At 38.7% G+C, this 18,183-nt stretch overlaps 1 protein-coding gene across 1 annotated transcript in view; it reads right to left on the reverse strand.

Annotated features, from left to right (window-relative positions):
• TECPR2 (tectonin beta-propeller repeat containing 2) overlaps positions 1-18,183 on the reverse strand; it is a 38,819-nt gene that overhangs the window by 1,263 nt on the left and 19,373 nt on the right. The window contains exons 16-18 of the mRNA XM_010131831.1: positions 17,760-17,993; positions 13,949-14,097; positions 962-1,103 (exon numbers count right to left, since the gene is read on the reverse strand). Of these exons, the coding sequence (XP_010130133.1) occupies positions 962-1,103; positions 13,949-14,097; positions 17,760-17,993 (525 nt within the window). The remainder of the gene's footprint in view (positions 1-961; positions 1,104-13,948; positions 14,098-17,759; positions 17,994-18,183) is intronic.

The following is an 18,183-nucleotide window of genomic DNA, read 5'->3' on the forward strand; positions in this document are numbered from 1 at the left end:
CTGGCTTCAGAGGTGTTGAACCTCTGAAGCTATTGGAATTGGAGCCTCTGGCCTGTGTAAGCAGCACACCAGAAAGCAGGCCACCTGCAGCACGTGAAGCATTGGTGAACAAAACAGCTTTTTAATTGCAGACTTCATACTCACTGCATCTAACAACCGTATGGATATCACACTGCAGATACATTTTGCCACAGCCACAAGCAACAACCAATTAGAGGACCTTCATAACAGAATTTTGGAGCCTTCGCTGCGTTTTACTACCACATGGGGAATAATGCAAGAATTATAACGTAAGTTTGTCTAAAATTGTTAATCTAGCTATTGTGACTTTTTTCCTCTTCACAAGAAAGCAAGTACTCCGTAACTAAGTGCCATGCATTTATGCAGTGAAAAAAGTCTTTTAAAAAGCAGACACAGTTATTTAAAAAGAAACAACTAAAATTTAGGTTTTTTTATGGGCAAGGCAAAAATGTAATTACCTAATCTAGAATGTCTCCAGCATGCAGGATTAATAGAAGGATGTGCAAAATAGCATTAGGTTTTTGTTAGCCACATCTAGATAGGAACCCCATGGGGTATCACATTTACAGACAAGACTTCCCACAGCACAGTAGATTCCTATTTCTATGAATACTGCTTTAGGTCTAACTGAAAGGGAACTGTACCATTTACTAATTCAGTGGCAGCAACCTGAAACAACACACAACAGAAATTCATTTACAAAAAAAAAAATCATATTAAGTTACCTACTTAGTTTTTTAAAGGAAAACTAAAGTTCTCTTTAAAAGAAAACCCTTATCAAACACTTTACTATGTTCCTACAAATAAGCACATTTGATTGCTGATAAAAATATTTGATTGAAGCATTGCTATCCATTTTAAAAAGCAACAGAAAAAACCCCCAAAAAACAACACTGAGAAAACGGAGGGCAGAACAAGTAACTGATGCATTAACTTTTACCTGGTACATGTTCCCAATCAGTGCCTACAGGCATTTCATCTGTAATTCCAACTCGTACGTGAACATTCCATTTGCTATCAATTGCCCACAACATCTGATCATTTGGACTTGAATGAATGCTGACCAAGTTGATTCCGACTGGCTATAAAAATGAAGCACAGTATTTAAACTTTGTATTGTTATATCTTTGTACTATTCTATCACTTGTTCTTCACAGAAGTATGCAAGCAAAATATTTACCTGATACTAAAGACAGGAAGAAATGTAACTGACATTATTTGTCACTGCACAAAATCATCAATTTTGCAGAAAGCCGATCCCTTCCTAGATAGAAAATGACGGACCATCACCCGGTATTACCAGTAAAGATATTTGAATTTAATATTCAGTATCTGAGTCTAATAATACAAGTATTTCCCTAACCACTGTTATTCCAATCAGGTACAGTTTCCATCACAAATTGAAGAGGAAACCCTCCACTCAACTGCACAAAGTGCATTTGCCTCTTGCCTTCCTGAAAGTTTCCCTGACATAACTAACTCTGCACTTTATTTCTATCCATATACAAGCAGTGTGTTTTTACAGTCTGAATGTCTCCTCTTTGCAATGAAATGTTGATCTGCCTTCTGCCCTGTACTCCAATCTACAGGAATACACCTGTGGAACTCCCTGCAGACCCCTGCAGTACTGGAGCATCCACACCTCAGGAGAGCATCCACACCTCAGGAGAGCATCCACACCTCAGGAGAGCATCCACACCTCAGGAGAGCATCCACAGCACTATCCGTTGGCAGACCTAAGAGAAACACACTTGCCATTCCGCTCCCAGGTGAGTCCTTACCTCTATCTGCTTCTGTGGAGATTTGCCTTAACTATTGAGTAACTGTGTGATCACTGTTGTGATACCAGCCACAGCATTTTACGGACATCATAAAGATGGTGATTTTGTAGCAGAATATATCAGCCAACATGTTTAGTGAATGCAAGTATCCTGCAAAACAAGTACTTCAAATAAAATGCTGATAAGAACAGGAAAAAAAAAGGCTTTTCTCCACGTGAGCCTAACAAAGCCACTGAAGACGACAGTAAGGTGACCTGAAATTCATCACCACTGCACAAACAAGCTCTGCATTTCTTGTTCTAGCCTCAAAGGCATAAGCTGAATTTTCAGTGTGTTAAATAAAAGAGCAAGCGGATCTTTGCATGTATAAACTTAAGAATAGAGAAGCATTATCTGCATGTGTATATAAGCACACCAAGTCCCAGATAGGCCTGAGTACTGTGTACATAACAGTGACCTCCTTCGGTTTAAAATTCTCATGCTAACATGTGTCTGATCCAGCTATAACCAAGTTTGACTTGCATCACCAAATCAATCCTGTCTATTCAGGTTTCAAGGTCTTTGGCAGACTATGTTCTCACGTTTGTGTTCTCATTAGGTACTTGCCCTCTGTTGGAAGCTTGAGGCTGGTATGAAGCATTTACCTCTGGTCACAGCAAATGAATGATGTCTGCAGTTTGAACGCTTACAGCAAGACATTAATTGTCTTCAAGAGTGTTGACTACATAGAATATATGAACTGCGTAGCTACTTTCAAATTGGTATTAAACTACTGTCTTGGGGGAAAAAAAACAAAACAAACAAACCCCAACAAATCCAGACCAACGAACCAAAAAAACCCCAAACCACAGTAAAAACAAAACTCCCCAAAACACCATACCACTCTCCCCTCTCATCTTGCTGCCTCTTCACCAGAAGTGATCCTTACCCCGGCCCTGCTCTTGTTTCTCCCCTCCACTTTTATTTGCTTGTTTCTATGGCTACTCTGGCTCTGACTCCTTCCTACTTCACCCTGCTCACCTCCCCACACCACCGTCACGGGGTGTGCCTCACTACTGTGCTGCTTCCAGCTTCATCACAACCCTCTCCATATTTCTGCTCTTGTGGTCCTGTAAGGCAGTTGTGCAATTAACAGCTTGTGCAGACTGAATTACTGCACATAACATGAGACCTTTGCCTTTCTTCTTTCTTTTTCATATCCACTCATCTCCTCCCCACAATATTGTTCTACCAACAATCACCTCTTCCCCAGATTTAGGACTTTCTGCCACTCTTCTCCTATCTCCTTCTCACCTCGAACTGCCAGTGTGTCTGCTTATGCTCCACCTCTGCAATACACTTCATGTTCCAACTGCAGCTCTTCACCAACTGTGCCAAACAGCTTGGCACGACCCTTGTTATTGAACTGTTGGGATTTGCACACCTTGCGCTCCACTCTTCCATGTCAGGATCCCATTCATCCCTCCCTCTGTGATATGTCTAGAAAAATATTTCCTGAGAAAGAACTGGAGGAGTATTTCCATCCAGAAAGACTACTGCGTGCTTACACCTAGCACCTAAGCCTGTGCGTTATTACAGACCTACACAGAGTGGAAGCTAGGAAACGCAGACAAAAGATCCACAAGGAGTGGCATGAAAAGAGCCGCATGATGCTCAGCTAGATTGCTTCTGACAGCAGCGCAGGTTCAAGTATAACCAAAGCAATTTCCTCTACCCTATTCTAAAGCACCAACGTCTCTAAGAAAGAAATGGAAATTACTGAGTTCAAACAACATCTCTACGAGCCTGGCCAAAAATTCTTCTCATTCATTGTTCTTCGAAGTCTAAGCTCCTGTTTCCTCCTTAAGTTTCCCCATCTCTCTGGGCATTTTACTTTCAGCTTTGCTTCCTTTTACAGACTACTTAGCTCCTTCTGATAAACTCACATCAATAAAACAATCCTCCTACTCACTCCTGTTACAAATGATCTAGGCAATACACTGGTGGGAGCATCCAACGTTCTTTAACAGACATCTCCTGCCTCCCCACTCTTCCCCTCCCCTCCTCCTCCTCCACTGCAGCTTTCTGCTGTGAAACAGGCAGCGAAGGACACAACTGACAGGACAGCTAGTGGTATGATTATGTACAAAAGCTTTTGGCACAAAACAGAGACAAGACACTGGGAAATGAGGACAGGCAATTATTAGAGCCTGTTGTAGAGGTTTTACCTCTGGTTTTATTTTTCCTTTTTTTTTTTCCCCACCTGAAAGCAGCCATCTACCACAGAAAGGTGTTCTTGTGGCTACCACAGTAGGGTGGATAATGTTAACTTAAAAATTTCTTGACATAATGTACCCTTTTTTTGAACAATCATACTGACAAAATCAAAGATATCCCTCATTTTCACTAAGTTTTAATTACCATAACCATGTTTTAAGTATTTTATAATCCATATAAAAAGAAACAGATCTCTAGAGCTGCACTTACAGATTAAATAGAGTTCTCGCATAGCAGTAAAGAGAGATTTCTGTGTAAATTTATATATCTGCTGATAACATTTCAGAGACTGGTAACCATGAAAATTCATAAATTATTTCAGCACAACCTTTTCTCAGCTGGTTTAACTTCCAATAACATTCGTAAGATTTATATACCTTGACTGCAAAACATGTTGTATTTGTAATTTACTGAAGAGTTTGGAATTTTATAAAGAGACTCTCACCAGCCTCTCAGTCTTCTTCCTCAGATGCTGACACACCAAACTCTGTTCATAGGTTTATCTGCAATACTCAATGTGAGAGACTGACGAGTTAAGGAGCATTAATGGAACCAGAGTTATCTGATAAAAACAACAGTGGAACATCGTTTTCCTTTTACTTGTGGCGCCAAAAATTTCTAAAGTAAAAAAAAAAAAAAAATCTCAGGAGACCGACAGTTTTAGCCAAGAACAGAATGCAGATCCTCCTGCTCTCTGGTCTCGTTCCTCAGCTACAAAACCCCCAGTCACTCTGTCTTTTGATATTGAGGATTTCCCATTACAACCATGGTCTTACCACATGCCAACTAGGTATGTTCCAACATTTTGAACTACATAATAAGAGCTGTGAATATTTTTATTGTCTGCAACAAGTAAAAACAATGAAATATAGTTTGCTACTACCCACGTGTCTGATGAGAAAACAATGCTGATAAAATGAAGTAAGCTTGCAGGAAGCAAACTGTTAAATGATATCAAGAAACAGTGTCTATGCTAAACATCAAGTTACAAAATTGTCCAATAGCTTTCCAGTTGTGTACAAGTAATTTCCTTCTGCCAACCACAGAGAAATAAACTTCAGTGTTAAAAACTTCATTTAAACGAAAGTATCAAACAAAATCCACAGGAGAACACAATGAGTTCTCCCTGCACCTCTCCCACCCCACCTCCCCTGACCTGCTAGTCAAAAGTTTTGTGTTATTGGAGCTACTTCAGTCACGGCTGAACCCAAAACACAATGGCTCAACTTCCTTGTCAAGGAGGAATGGACAAACATACACACGCACACAAAAAGTATCGGAACATTTTCCACGTCACTTTTCAGGAGCACATAGTCCACATATCGGCAGACCTCTGCTATCTCTGTTCTGCAAACATCCAGCATGAGGAAGACCAAACATAACGTTCTCAGTCTGTCCCTTTTTACAACAGGGTGGTGGCTACAAGCAGCATAAAAGTTCTCTTCAAAAGACAAATCAGAAACACCTTCAGGTGGTCCAGGCCAGGCTGTAAGAAGGTGAGATCAGATATACTTCTTACGCTGTTGAGCGTTATCTGTATATCACACTAACCTGACTATTGTCATGGCTAACAGACATCCAGACCCTATTAACTAGTGTTATAAACAATGCAACTTAGAGAAACCCTCCCCTAATACAGGCCTAACTATTTACACATGATTCTCTGAGGTCCATTTGAAGGTTGTAAAGCACTTCCAGCTTTAGAGATATCAAGAAAGCAGGAGCAACACAAGAGCAGTATTGACCAGAAAATGCTTTACATTCAGACTTTTGAGAACAGCTTACTAAATTAACTGCCCCTTTTTTGTCTGCAGAGAAGTTCAGGCAACCTATGAGAGCAGGGAAGATGAATCTATGCTTAGTCTTTCTGGAAGCCATGTGTTCTTCACAAATGTTGCCATTGAATTGTCAGAAAAACATTATTATTTATTGACTGGAAAACTGGAGCACTACTTTCCTCAGGAGCCTTAGAACAGCAAAATGACCCTTTCCCCCACTTTCTGCCTGTAGTCAATGAACAGACAAGGGCTTTAGCTGGGTATCTCCAGTCCATGGATAGTATAATCAGGAAGAAAAGGCAAAGCCAAGGAGTCAGTTCCTTGACTTCTTTATTGATTCTAAATTTTTAATTCCAAGAGTTTTTCTTGCAGAAACATGGGAAAGACTGCAACATATGGCATCAAATCCTCGGAAAGGTCATACCAAACCCATGCCACCATTCACTGCAATAAAGCTCAACAGAACCATAAAACACTTTCAAAATATTTAGTACAACTGTTGCTTTAAAAAAAAGGTACTTATGCAATCATTTTAAAAACCATACAAGCTACAGGCCTCCTCAGGATTGCCCAACTGTCTTTTTGTCACACTGGCTTATACCTAAGATTACAAACTGTAGCGTAGGAGATGACAAGCTGTAATTACCACTACCAGTGTATTTAATAACATGCTGAAAAACTGAACTATTAGTCCAAGAACAACTAAGTTTTTATAGAAATGTATGTTAAGTAAACACTCATGCAACAACTTCCCATGAAACAGAACATAATTTAGCATGAGGTAATAAAAACCTTGTATAAACAAAGCTCTGACTAACCAAGGCACTTTTAGGCTTGTTTTTTTTTTTTTGTTTGTTTTATTTTTTCAAACTAGACCTTTAATGAGCATCAGTAAAACACCCCCTCCCACAGGTTATGCCAGGAAAATTCACCTCTCTAGTTTTTGGAACTTAAATGCCTTGCCATGGAGAGTAAAGCATAACTGTAAGTAAACACATTCAGGCGTTTTTACCTTCAGCCTCAGCTCTGCTTTGCTCTGACAATTTTAAGGAGTTATTAAACTGTTGCTTTTCCCACCGTCTTGCTTTTTAATGTTTATTCATGTTATTTGACATATTTGTGGTAAAAATGCCACAAACCTTTGATGGCAGCAGAAACTCCCATTTCAATACTGCACTGATTTATGAACAAATGCATATAACCTTTGTGCATTACTATTTCTTTACATAACCATGGGGTGGGGGGGAAAAACCCAAAATACCTGTAAAAGACTCAGGGAGAGGGGAAAAAAAAAAGAAAAAAAACAAGTACTGAGCAATTCTGAAAAGTTGTAATCTATCAGGATGCAAAATACATCCTATAAGCCACAGAAACAGTGGAAATGCACTCAGGATACAACAACTACTAGTCGCTTAGTAGCACTCATCCAGTGCTAAAGCTCCGGACTTAAAACACTATTCCAGGTAAAGCACGGTCCCCAAACGCAAGGCTATGCAATGTGTTAAACTATTGGATAAAAACAATCATTCCCCAGGGGTCAGAAATGAGGTCACTGCTCACATATAGATGATTTGTTTACTAGACGACATAGTCCTCTGCCTCGCTTACCACTTAGCTTCATGAGACTTGGGTTCCACAGACAGGGTCTCCCTACAGACCAGACTATTGGGCAGTTCTACAGGAAGGGCCATCCAAGCAGGAAAGACACCACAAGCAACCCCCCATCTCCCTGGGAAGGAACTGATCTCCAGGCTCGTCTGCAAAGAGGGGTTGTCAGCACCTCATCTGCTTACAGCGTCATTGTAAAATAGGGAGACAGTATTATAGCAAAGGGTGTGTGTTAGGGGCTCCAAGCTCCTAATTCAAGGTCGAAGGATCTCATGTGCTCACCACTTATCCCAAAGTGTCTCCTTAGTGTGGACTTGTTAGTACTCTTCACTGACCATACACTCTGAGCTTAGCACCTCACCTTTGCTGCCCCTAGTTACAAACCTGGCAACTGGATCCGAGTCCTCATAGCTTGTAAAAATCAAGCGAGTTGAAGTTCAGTCATACGAAAAACAAAAACTACTCTAACCAGAACTCAGAAAATGCAGATGTAGCTTTAATGAAAATGAAACAATATAAACTCTTAGTTTACACCAGCACAAGTAATTTTTTATTACTGTCTCTCAAAATCACTGTTCAAGGACTCCTATTAAATACTTCAGACTATCACTACCTGCAAATAGTGATGAACATGAACAGTTCCTCTGAAACCAAGGCACATACATGTATCTTTTACCCATGAATTTTTACACCATTACAGTTTTATTTTTAAATGGAATAATTCTGAAAACCTCTCAAAACTCAATGATAATTGCAGTTAGTTTATTTACCCAACTGAACGTTAAATATATTTCACAGTCTCTCTGGAAAATAATTGAATATATCTGTGTTAGCTAACTAAAATACGGGGACATCGGCAGAATGCAGCTGTAAGGATGTTTCTAGCACTGAGCAAATGAAAGTACAAAAATGGAAGATTCTCATTCCTGCAATTTTTGTTTTCAGTGAAAGCTAGTCTTGTCAAAATCCAAATATTTACCACCTTAAGATAATATTTCAAAAGGATACTGAAGGATCCTCTATTCAGTTTCCTGGGTGTATCACTTTTCGTGCACATTTTGTGATCTGAAGCTTCTGGTGCTGATAATAATTGCTATCTAATGTGACATGCTACATGCACGGTTTTCTGAACACAGCGATAGCAATGCCTTAAAACAAATACCAGAAGGCTAAAACTCCAAAGCAGAAAAATACAGTGAAATATAGTGACAGGAGTTTTCTTAACTAGGAACAAAAAGGAAGATAATAAGCACTGAACTGAGCAATGGAATCGGCGTGAGGGAACTTTAGTAAAAATGCTGGAATTGCATTTTTTTAGTATCTAAAGCACTTTTTATGTAACTTATGATTTAAGAAAGGCAGGCCTGTGAAGAATGGTTCATATTTGAATTTAAACATTACGGCATTCTAAATCAGCTAAACAGGAGCTTTGTTCTTTTACACTTATCTGCAACCCACCTCCATACAGCTACTCTAACTACTGTCAAACATAGTTTTTCTCTACATTATCTTGAAAAGTGCAGTGCTCCAAGAAAAAGGGCTCCTTAATGTCTTCAGGAGGCCTCACATGAATAAAGATACACGGAACAATACACTAGCTAGCCTGGTTTTTAGATAACCAGAAGGTTTAATGAGCGTATTACCACTCCAACCTAAGCAGAATTGGTCTAATAAAAGATACTTCCTCTGCATCTCGTCTTAGTGCTCTGAAGCAGAACCCATAGCAACTGAGAAAGGCATCTGTGCAACAGCTGTGTAATGCAAGCTAGTCTGTGCTGTGAAAACAATCAGACTTCAACGGCATGTAGTGGATTGTGCATTAGAAAGAACAGTTTTCCACAGCACCACTTTCAACACTTTTCCTCAGTAACACTTTCAAAACTTTCCAAAAACACTTTCAAGCGTGGATGATTCCGAAGCAAAAGTTACAATGCAGTTTCAACAGAAAAATCCCACCCCCTCCAAATATCCAATCCTTGAAGATTATTTCAACAAACCCTTTCTACATTCCCGCTTTGATTTTGGCACCTGCCAAAAAAGATGTAACAGCAAAATCTGATCCTTCTGTAAGCACCACTTAACACAAAACTGGCCTTAATAATAATAGAAACCTTACTGAAAAACGCAAAGGCAAGTCAGACGATACAGGGAGAAAGTCTCCAGATTTGCATTTATTCTGTCAGGTAAGCAGAACTTTATTTAAAGAGAAGAAAGGAAACAAAAGCCATGACACCTACTTCCAACAAGTAACACCACTCATTAGGTACAGCCAACCTCCTCACACTGAAGATATGTTTATAGAAAGGAAGGTATTGAAAAGAAATGTATTAATCAGTCTAGCATGTATTAATTTTGCTGAATTACAGGGAAATTTCCTACATTTCAAATGATATTTTTAACTACCAGTTACTTTGTAGTTTTAACAATTTTTGAATGACAGTGGAAACACGAACAGCCTTTTTTGTGCACATGTGAGAGAGAGAGAGAAAAAAATAGCTCCTCCTAGATCAGTAAGAATTTTGACTATCTTATCTACGACATCAAGCTTAAAATATAAAGAGACAATAATTAGTTGTTTATGGGAAGAGTACTAAAACAGAACTTTCTCTAACTTGAAATCCACACTGCAGGAGACCATTTTATGGGAAACTAAGTTAAGCAGTACTCTTCTGCTGAGACACTAGGAACTACAAAGGATCAACGAAAGCTTTACACGGTCAACAAATAGCAGACATTGCCTTAAATAAACCCCTTTTACTCCACAGTTCGGACAAGCCATGTGGATATTTAAACAGACGTCTTGATTTAATAAAATTGCTTTTTCAATTCTGTTCTCTAGGATATTTGGCTACAAAAGAGCAAAGAGTAGCAACTAATAAAATGTTTTAATCTATTTTTAGAGTAAGACTGATGGTTTACAAGCAAGAGATGATTGGTCACTCATTACAAATATTTGACCCGATTTTTGCTTCCTTTAATCCTCTTAAATAAAGTTCTGCTTATCTGATAGATCCCTTAACACAAATCTGAGAAGGTGGTTCTTAAGGCCAGGTTTTACATTAAGTCATAGTTGCAGGAGGTGAGCACTTCTCAGGGTCAGACTTTGCCTCTGCGTCTTTTTCAGAAATTGCCAAAAATCAAAGCTGATATGTTAAAAGAATTCTTTTCAATTAAGTGTTTGACTTCTGGGGACCTTTTAAAGCAATTTGATGATTTTTAAGTTTTGATGAAATTCTAGTCCATCATCTCCCAAATTAGTTTTATTGACTATATTAATTTCATAATTTATTTTTAATTATAATTCCTTTAGGCCAGAAATCTGAAAAGCACTAAATCTTCATAAATATACATGCACACATATATATAGAAACATACTCTATAGTACCTACATGAATAATATTTATATTTCCTGCTCACTTTTTAAAAATTAAATTGAATGTATATTGAGACATGCTACAGCAGATAGTTTTATCCTGTGTCTTAATGATAGAACAAAAACACTTTGTATTTTATCAAAAAAATTTTCAGCAGCTTCCAAAAAGCTGATTAACTACATAATTATTTTGACTAAGACTGCCGAACAGAATGGACGAAGCACAGAAAACATCTACATGTAAACTACTACTGCTCAAAACACTGTAATGATGTTATCGACCATTTCTGAAGTGTTGGATAAAATAAGAAAAGGGAGGCAGAGAACATAAAGTGTTATTTTTCATCTCAATAGACGCTGCAGTAGGAAGTTAAAAAGGAAAAAGTATAAATGAGAATGGTTTTAGTCTAGATAAAAACAAAAACACATCCAGCATTACAGAGCAAAGACTGAGCTTAAATTACATTCACTCATTTTAGCATGAGTAAAATCTCATAAAAACTATTGCCTGTGAATACCTTTATGAAGTAGTGCAAAGATGGATGCTGCACAACCGCAGCACTCCTTTAACGAGAAGTGACACCATAAAAGCAGAGTCTGTAGCTGCTCACAAGCTGCTCATGAGTCATGAGATCTGGGATGTGGCAAGTCATATTGGTTCTGACATTTACTAGGGAATGAAATATCCATAGTTGGTTTTAAATTACGTTATTTGAGAATGCTCCTGTACTTAAAGCAAGTGAAACGCAATTCTGATTTCCTTCTTCAAATAGAAAATGACTGAATTTACAATTACTACTTACAGTATTTCTGTTGTTTTGAAGATAAAGCAATGCAGTGTGAACTGCATCAAAGTCAATTAAGGGACAGTAAGGACCTGCTAATAAGCAAATTTAGTTCACGGAACAGTCCACTTTTCAGCCATCATGTTATATTTGTTATCCAAACACTGAGTTATTGGAAATTATTTTAAAATTCACATATTTTCTTATTTTGCATTAAGTCTTTGTAAAAGCATGAATGGCTGCTCCTTCAGTACTTTAATGACTTGTTTTAATGTGCTCGAATTGACTCCAAATGTGCACGTAACCCATGACTTTTCATCTTCTCTGAAAGCAATGTTTGAATTTTTGCCCTTTCATATTGACTCATTAGATTTGCAATGTCAGGTGTTGGCAAGATAACAGGAAAGGGAATGACACTGCTCTGGGTATCAGAAGGTTATCATTTTGGAAGGCAACAGCATCCAACTTCCTCGATAAGCTAATAGAAATAATTTGATTTTCAACTTTGTCCACTTAAAGACTTTCCACTACATAAGGAAGTCACTCCTAAATAACAAACCATGGCAAATCCCAGTTTCTTGTAAACACCTATGTATTGAGTAGCTTAACCTACTCCCATGGAGGAGGAGAAAATGCACTTAGTACAGGTAAAATAGTAGGGTAGGTAAAATACAGGTAAAATCAGGTTAGAGAAACAGCTTTTGGGGTTATTCTCCTGGATAGACAAATTTTTGGTAAGAATATACTACACAAGTTTAACTCTGTCTCTGGGCAAACTCAGTTTAGGCAGAACACGTCATCCTGGAATGTGTTTTCCCCCCTTTTTAAGAATACTACTGTTACGGAAGACATCCTCACTGATATCCTCAGTCACCTCTTCCTGCTGCCCTACATCCTGTTAGCAAGAAAAATTTGACTCTTACAGATTAACATCAGAAAGAGCCACTTGCAGCACACAAAGAATGAGCACTGTAATCTAGCCCTTGTTGCAAGAGATATTGGTCCTTTTTTATCCGCCTGTTCTGCTATTCTGCAAAACAAGGTGCCATTTCTCCAGGTCTGTCTGATCACATTCCCACCACAGAAGAACGAGTCTAACCAGTGCGGTGCTAACTGATGGAATGCAAATCTGCAGTTTGATTTTCCTGTTTCCCTGCCCTTCTTTGCTGTTACACCCTGAGATTCACAGGAGGAGCTAATAATTGGCTGGTAAGAGGTAAGTACAACTAAAGGCAGATGACGTAAAAACCAAACTATTGCAACGCTACTGCCACAGATTTGCTTTTATTTCTTAATATGTCCTTCCAGAAGGACCACATATTTCAAAATCTTCAGGAGAAATGCTGTAACCTTCTAAATGTAAATCGAGTACGCAAACACATCCCGCGCTGCTGTGCTAGATCAGCAGACAGTTCAACTGATTTTGTGCCAAGAAGCAAAGAATGTAATCAGTAGTCAAAGGTCTGCCTCATTACAGCAGTCCCAACCCACGACACAGAAATTACTCCCATTTCATAGTTTAACTTGCAAAGTATTACAGCATCAACGAAAGCAAGCACTCAGGTTTAAGAAGAGATTAAAAAAGAAACCAGACTCTGGAGAAACACATTTTGCCCATTCTCTATATTCATAAAAGATATTCCCAGGGTACTTTGGAAAGCTCCTTTCCACTCTGATCCTCCCAGCTAGCAGGCAAGCAGAAAGGATATAAAGTTTGCCCGTTCCAGGAACAAGGGAGAAGAACTGCAATTCACACACTTACTAAGCACTGGACGATAAGGAAAGTCCTTAAACCCAGGCACAGCACCCTGGCAAGCATTCCAGACTCACAAGGGTGAGGATGAAGGAAGAGGGTGGCAGGCACTTCAGCACCATGCCACTTGAGCAGAACCTTCCCACACCCTCTGCTTTGTGCCATTTGCCAGCCCAGCCTCTTGGCTAGCACACAGCGGGTATTCAGTATACGGTTCAAAGCTGCATTCTGCTGTGTGCCGATCAAGCTGCTGTGTTACAAGAAGAATAAAGTTGCATTAAGGATAGATGGGAAAACAAAACCTTCCACTTTGGGGAAAAAAAAAAGTTATTTTTATCCATTAGATGAATTTGGGATGACTTACGGTGATAAGGCAGCATATTCAGAGTACATTATACAGACTCTTTGTGTTTTCTTTTCTTTTTTGGAGGGGGAGAGAAATCCTGTAGAATTCAAACACGTGGGACAAAGTTTTAATCTACACATTTAAAATCTGGTGCTATTGGTTTCCATGAGCATTACAATTATTCTTTTTCAAATGCACAAAGAAAGCTAAACCACTGGGTTACGAAGAATTATAATCAACATTTTACCTGTATAGGTGGCTCAATCATTATCCATGCAGGAAGCATCAAACTTGGGTTAAGAGGCTGAGTTCCTACACGGAAATAAACACCACCACTGGTGTCACAGGCCCAAACATGTTGATTTCCACAGCTCAAGCTGATCAGCTTCACAGTACCTAACAACAAAGAGATTATTAGCAACCTGGCATTTTCCTTTCAAATCCAGCTAATAATGAGACCTTTTATCTAGAATGGATTGTATTAGCTAGCTTTGAACACAGCCACATAAAAATGTTTAAAAGTTAACTTGTGAGAGGAAAAAAATATCACTCGACACACTATCTGTTGTTTTTATTTATTCTATGTGAGATATTTTTCTTTTAAATCTAAAGAGAAATGTTTAAGTCATCAGATACTGCAACTTCTAAAGCACAAAAAAATTACACTATTAAAATAATAGCAGCGAAACATTCCATGACAAATGTTATCAGTGCCTAGGCAAACTTTCACATGACCTAATGTGAACTTTTCTCTGTAGCTGGCTGAGCTTGTATGCTTTTAAAGGTGTTGATCTGCTAATACATTCAGCAAAGTACATTCCTAATGTACCAGCACTTTAAAAACATGAGAACATATGGATTATGCATTTCAGCGTTAACATAACTGTGTCACATCTGTAAATAAAGGAGCTGATTTTTCAAACGGATTTGTGTCCAATTTCTGTACATATTTATTACACCTATCTCAAAAGTGCAGCAATATTTCAACCCTATGAAAGTCCGCACAATGAAGACAAAGCTGCCAAACACATGTGTTTCAGCATTTGGGGGTGGGTTTGGGTGGGTTTTTTGCATACCTGAATGTACCAATCAATCTTGCTATTAAAAGTCTGCAAAGATAGTAGAGAAATGCATTTGATATTTTAGACTAAAATGAACTGCTAGCTAACTGTCGACTGGAACTCTTACTCTTTCACGTTCGTTTTAAAACAGCCAAATGATGTAATATATACGTAACATTCGACTTTTCTTTTTCCTCCCAGTAGTGGAATGGACAACACATGGTAAGTAACGGAAAACATATTCTACAGAAAGAGGGTCCCAGTCAGTGCAGAAGGAATGCTCTGGTCAGACTCCAAACTAAAGACTCTAAAAATAGGCCTCGTTGTTGATTGAACATGCCAGTGCTGCTTGGGATATCCCATTCTTGGCAGCAGTTGTCTCCCAGTGATGTGAAATCTGGCAACAAATCCTTGCAAAGTGCATCATATACAGCATTCCTTAAAGAGGGGGATGCAATCTTATCACACAGAGCGCAAGTTTGAATTATTTACTTCTGCAGAAGGCAATATTCCCCATTGTTAAGGCTTGCTGGGGGAAAGAACAGAGAACAACAGGACCACGCAGCTTTATCTTTTAGTTACCTGTAATAATAAACAGATCTTCTCATCAACCAAAATTACTTAACTTTCTGAATCACAGGAATTTGAATTAATTCATCTCACTTCAAAATTTCCTTTAATCATACCAGCTTCATACTAAAAACAAATGACAAAACTATACACAAAAGCTTCTACTGCTCTGCGTAAGAACATCTAGAACGACCTTCTTTCCTAGGCAGAAGCCTGACATTCAGCTACAAAGGCAAAATCTTACGTAAAACCTCATTATTCCTTCTAACATAAAGTATGACTCGAAGTAATGGCTTATCATATGATGTCTCAGCTGCTGAAATGTTCTGACCCAAACAAGCATCCAGAGCACTCAAACACGGAATCACATATCACCTACTCAGCACAGCTGATATTATTTCCGTCTGCAGTACAATCTGATATTCAAAAATGCAGCCCTTATGTAAATGTTTGGTGTTTCTCCCTCCTCCCGCTTACTGTTTTTATCTTAGGAGAAGTTCATGCTAGCCACATTCATCTACTGTTCAGAGAAAGTAGCATGATCCAGAGGCATTGTTTATTGTTGAAACCTAAAGGTCATTCTACTGTGTTTACAAACCTTGACACCGACAGTGGAACCCTAATAAAAATAATTCACTAGATACTGCTACCAGTACATAGTGTAAAGGCAAGAGGTAGGTACCACCGACATAATATGAATATTTCAACATTAATGCTGGCAACTTCGTCACTTCCATACGGAACTCCCAATTGCATTTCACAGCAACTTGCTTTCTCCCCCCTCCCCAGATGACAGTCCTAATGTTTCAGGAGTAAACTTAAACATACACTTGATCAATAACAACAGTTCTCAAATTTCTTCAGCCCCATTAGAGCCAATAAAGGCTCTTACACTCATGGATATGCAGTATCTTGTCAGCAGTCATCTACCATATGCATTTAACTGAAGGAAAACAATGTTTTTCCACTTAAGCATTAACACACAGTGACAGGCAGGGTGTCTGAGGTACTTCCTGACGCCAGATTTCTGCAATACCACCACCATGTGCCACGAAGCTAACACGAACAGCTGAATGTAACAGTTGAACTTCTGAACTACTGAAGTTCCTAAGCCAGTTATTTCAGTGGACTAGCACCAATTACACTGATTTCCTTTACGAATGCCTTGAGGTTTTCAGACAATAGTAAGAAGTTATTTATTATTTGTTAAATAGTTATTATATTGAAATGCTTCCATTGCTGGAAAACAATGGTATCACGAGGAAAGTTTCAAACTCTACTAAGCCACATGAGGAGTGTGGACAAATCTATTCTGTAGATCAGTGAAGGTAAAAGGCACCAAGCAGTGCTTAAACTATGGTACAAATAGTGCTCTGGAACCAATTCTTCAGGTCTGGAAAATCTGACAAACAAATTAATTTTAAAAGGTGCATTTTAAGAAATTTTCCATGAAATATTACAAATTCTATACTAAAATTGTACATGAGGCTTAAGTCTGTCATGTATGTCTGCATTTTCTTAATCCTGAAGTTAAAATTGCTTGTCTGTTCTCAGACCAGTCACGAACACTGCCATCAAAAATGGAAAAACGACAAAACATTTGAATAATTTTTAAAATGGTGTTAGAATGGTACATAGTCTTGATTTCTTTTGTCTTCTCTTGAAACAGGAATGCAGGTTAGCATGAAGATGCTAGATGTGCTAACAATCGGACTAATCAAAGAAATAAATCTAATTGGAATATTACTGATGAAGCTGACTGTGGGCTGACTATCCCAGAGCCAAACTGGGAGGATATTTTAATGATGAAAACATGGTCAACGACCTCGGTCTTATGCCTAATGAAATAAAAAGAGCAGCTAACCAGCAGCACATTCTTAACAAGATGCTGAATCATGAGATTGACAGAGACCTGAACCTAAGAGTGCTTTCAGCTGCATCACTTACAGATGAGGCAACTCTTGAAGCATAATTTTTCCCTGGCAGCATCCAAATGAAGTTTTGGCCACTCTGTTAAAAATGAATTCAACCACAAAATTCAGGGCCTTGTGTATGGAACCGCCCAGGACCACACGATAACAGCTGCACTGTAGTACAAGAACCAGACTAGTTAAACATAATGCCACACCTGCACTACACCAGGGCAAGTTCTCTCAGACTGACAAACTATAAGAAGCAACACGTAAAGTATCTTGCAAACAGTAAACATGCTGACTCCAGCAAAAGGCTAAATGAAACGTTGTTTGAAAGCCATGGTGGTTCCTGACGTTTTACCGTCCTCTGCTGTGATACTGTTTATCACCAGGTACTATTTAATCCAGTAAATGTAATACTCCATATCAGTAAACCGAAAGATACTTCTGGGGAAAAATATTGACTTTCTGCTAAGAGAGCTAAGAGATAGTCTACTCAATAAAAACATCATACCTAGTTGAGTGAGATCCAGTCGTGTCCAGTGCATCCCTGTTGGACAGCTGGATGAAAGTGTTCTGATAAATATCCGCCCGAGACTATCCAAACCCCAAATGGCATCCTGGCAAGCAGAGTAGTGCACCATTTCAGTGTCTGGTGGCAGCTGCACCGTAGAAGGATGAAACTGAGGATTCTGATCACTGACACAAAACAGATCCTTGTTGCTTTGGCACAGCCACAGAAAGCTTCCTATGAGAAGGACATTTCTGTTACTAAAATAATTCTTAATCAACTCTGAGAAAGCTTACACATATACTTCTGGAAAAATGATCAGTACATTTGATGACAAAACTAAAGCTTCTTGGCTATGTTCATAGCGTAAGATTTTGAGGTACAAATACGCATTTTAAGCCCCTACTTAAGCACCTAAACACACTCT

This window comes from Buceros rhinoceros, unplaced genomic scaffold, assembly GCF_000710305.1.
Source record: "Buceros rhinoceros silvestris isolate BGI_N320 unplaced genomic scaffold, ASM71030v1 scaffold832, whole genome shotgun sequence".
NCBI classification, from domain to species: Eukaryota; Metazoa; Chordata; class Aves; order Bucerotiformes; family Bucerotidae; genus Buceros; species Buceros rhinoceros.